General features: G+C 44.3%; 1 protein-coding gene across 1 annotated transcript; it reads right to left on the reverse strand.

Annotated features, from left to right (window-relative positions):
• On the reverse strand, window positions 827-2,466 carry LOC107616426. Its single transcript, XM_016318386.1, has 3 exons — window positions 1,977-2,466; window positions 1,724-1,896; window positions 827-1,624 (listed from the first exon to the last, which is right to left on the reverse strand). Exons 1-3 carry the CDS (start codon window positions 2,464-2,466, stop codon window positions 827-829), a joined length of 1,461 nt encoding a protein of 486 aa, XP_016173872.1.

Below are 3,046 nucleotides of genomic sequence, written 5' to 3' on the forward strand. Positions count from 1 at the left end.
ATATTAAAATAAAAAGGTGAATATTAATTGCCATATTATTTATATTGATGTTGATGTATTGTTTGTAAGTATTATTATTTATTTAAACTAACAAATATATTTTTTTGATGTAGCCTAATAAGAATTTGTTGGTGCGTAAACTGGATCCGCCACAGACGTGGAATCTAATGGTCGCGCCACGGGATTTTACCACGTCTCTAGGATTGGGGTGATACGAGGATTTCACCCCATGCTAGCTGTGTTTGTTGAAAGGTGGAAGCCTGAAACTCACACCTTTGTATTTTCGGTGGGTGAGGTTACAGTGACATTGAAAGATGTCGCTCATATATTTGGCCTACCCATTGATGGAGAGTCTGTGAGTGGATGGACAGATAGCAGTAAAGACTTCCTACAAAGCCAGAGCATCGCAATATTTGATCGTGAACCAGAAATCAGTTGTTCAACGTATCAGAGACGCAGAGCCATTGGACACTGAGGAGTCCATTAGGAGATACGTCAGATGTCAGATCTTCTGTTTGTTAGAGTTGACCCTATTTATGGATAAGTCGACCGAATATGCCCACGCGAAGTATCTACCGATGCTTCGCGATTTCGAGCGGATCCAGTAAGTAAATCCAGCACGCTTGCGTTCATGAGTCTCGGCACTCTTCCGCGTAAAAAGTTCATTTAACCTATAATATGTTGCTCGGACCAGCGCCAACACAGATAGATTACGGGCACCCTTCAACACTGAGTTAATGCACTCGACAAGGTTCATCGTCATATGGCCCCATCGATGTCCCTCGTCGAAAGCCAATACCCAATGTCTAAGTCCAATGGCATCGCATCACCTGGCATATGCCTCGCCTCGCTCTTCCAACCTCTTATAGTTGATGTTGTACTCCTCCACTGTTCTTGAATACCCTATGTTGATAACAAGCTTTTGCAAGTGAGGGACTTTGAATGCCCTCGGGAAGTTGCTGCCGATGTGCCTTATACAAAACATCCACCACGCTCTTGGAGGTTTCCAGTCGCCTCTGAAACAATTTACTACTGCCCGGATTGACTCATGCCAGTCTGAGATCATACCCACACCGTCTTTTCTAACAACATGCATTCGCAGATTCCTGAGAAAGAAGTGCCATGCATCAGCTGTCTCCCCTTCCACCAAGGCAAAAGCGATAGGCACAATGTTCTGGTTCCCATCTTGTGCAATAGTGACCAAAAGTGCACCTTTGTATTTTTCGTATAGGTGTGTGCTGTCAACCTGAACTAGGGGCTTGCAATGCCTGAATTCCCTTATGCATGGATTGAAACTCCAGAATACGCGATGAAGTATTTTTACACCGTGCGCCTCTTCATTCCCGTTGTACAGTAATCGTGTTTCTATTTGGACAACTGAACCAGGAATCTTCTGAACCATGACCGAGAGCCACCATGGCAAGGCTTGGTAAGAATCCTCACAACCACCGAAAACTTTCGCTATGGACTTCTGCTTTGCCAACCAAGCCTTTCGGCAACTGATGGTATAGTTGAACCTTGACTGGACTTCCGCTATTATAGATTTCACCCTGATGGACGGGTCAGTCTCGACCAATAGCGTTATAACCTCAGTAACGATATCCGAGTCCAACTTTGAATGATCCTATGAAATCATTCCCATTGTGCACGTGTGCTTACCGTTATATCTGCGGATCTCCCAACAACTTTTTTTCCGTATCAAACTAGCTCGGATAAGCCAGACGCACCCAAGTCCATACATCTTGCATTTTGCATAGAACGTCTGTGGCTCAGACTCATACACATCGTAGTCAACTCCTCTAAAGATAGTGTAACTTCTAATGGCTGTGACGACCGACTTTCTAGAACTGTATTCCATTTCAATCCGGAACTCTCCGTCCTCAGGATCAACAACGCCTACAAAAAGCAGAAATCATCGTTCATTAATCAATCCAAAGTTTAAATTAACAAAACCTTATTATTCAGTCATCACGTACCTATGTTTGCATATTCCGAAAATTCCTGTGCGTGCATGGCGTTGAGATCCAACTCATGCATAAAAGGTGGCACATTCATCGGTTGACTTCTCGAGGGATGAACCACTACATTCTTCGCTGCTATCTCAACTTCCACATCACCATCCTTGTCTTCGTTGCCAGCTTCATAAGTGGCTTTGAAGTCCTCTTCGCTGTCACTATTCATTCCTTCGTATACTGCATGTCTATCATCCTCTAAATCTAAATCATTTTGTATCCCTTCTGCCTTTACGGTTTCAAACTCAACATACAGCTCAATCTGTGGCTTTCGCATTTGAGTCTGCCGGTGAATTTGAAACATATTCTGCATACTTGCTTCGTCAGTGATTGGCATCGTATCAAACTGTATTAGTCCACCAAAAACTACAACCGGATTCCGGTACAGAATTCTGCTCACTCTCATTAACATACCGTTTTCCATGCTTTGACAGAGACCGTTCCGAAGCTCCATAAAAGCTAATGGTGCATGGAACTACAAACGAAAATGAATTCTGACACACAAACCTCACTCCCTCATGAGTATTCCGTATTATCTCACCATTGCGATATACCACCAAGTTTGCGGTACTCTCCATTACACTACCAACACACTCAGAGAACGCTCAAAGCACACTCTCATTCAAAATGAAAATGGTACCGAACTTTGTCTTATATAGAGCGGAGCATTCAACACGCCTCCCACGTACTGCATGCCTCAGCCAATCACGTTTTGCTATGTGTCATCACGCCCCGGCGTGTTGACTTAGCACGCCCCCCACATGCTTGAAGCTTCACCCAATCACTCTTCGTCACGTGTCAGTACGCCCCCTGGCATGCTGACTCACCACGCCCCCACGTGCTGCGTGGTTCTTCCACCAGTCTCCGCCACGTGGCTTCTACGCCCCCCACGTGGTGCCTGTAACATGCCCCCTACGTGCTGGGTCTGTCATCTGACATGTCTATCCATGTGTAAATACACTAAATTTTTCTATTTTCAGCCAAAATACCTCTTTTTACTCGATACCTAAATTATTTAGCCTAAAATTTAATTC

The sequence above is a fragment of the Arachis ipaensis genome, chromosome B09 (assembly GCF_000816755.2).
Source record: "Arachis ipaensis cultivar K30076 chromosome B09, Araip1.1, whole genome shotgun sequence".
In the NCBI taxonomy this organism is placed as follows: Eukaryota; Viridiplantae; Streptophyta; class Magnoliopsida; order Fabales; family Fabaceae; genus Arachis; species Arachis ipaensis.

Excerpts from the sequence above, each read along its gene's own strand:
- LOC107616426 (XM_016318386.1), bottom strand. The coding sequence starts at position 2,466 with ATGGAGCTTCGGAACGGTCTCTGTCAAAGCATGGAAAACGGTATGTTA. Across the intron at positions 1,897-1,976 it reads TTCGGAATATGCAAACATAG|GCGTTGTTGATCCTGAGGAC; the intron begins GTACGTGATGAC and ends TGCTTTTTGTAG. Across the intron at positions 1,625-1,723 it reads AGATGTATGGACTTGGGTGC|GATCATTCAAAGTTGGACTC; the intron begins GTCTGGCTTATC and ends ATGATTTCATAG.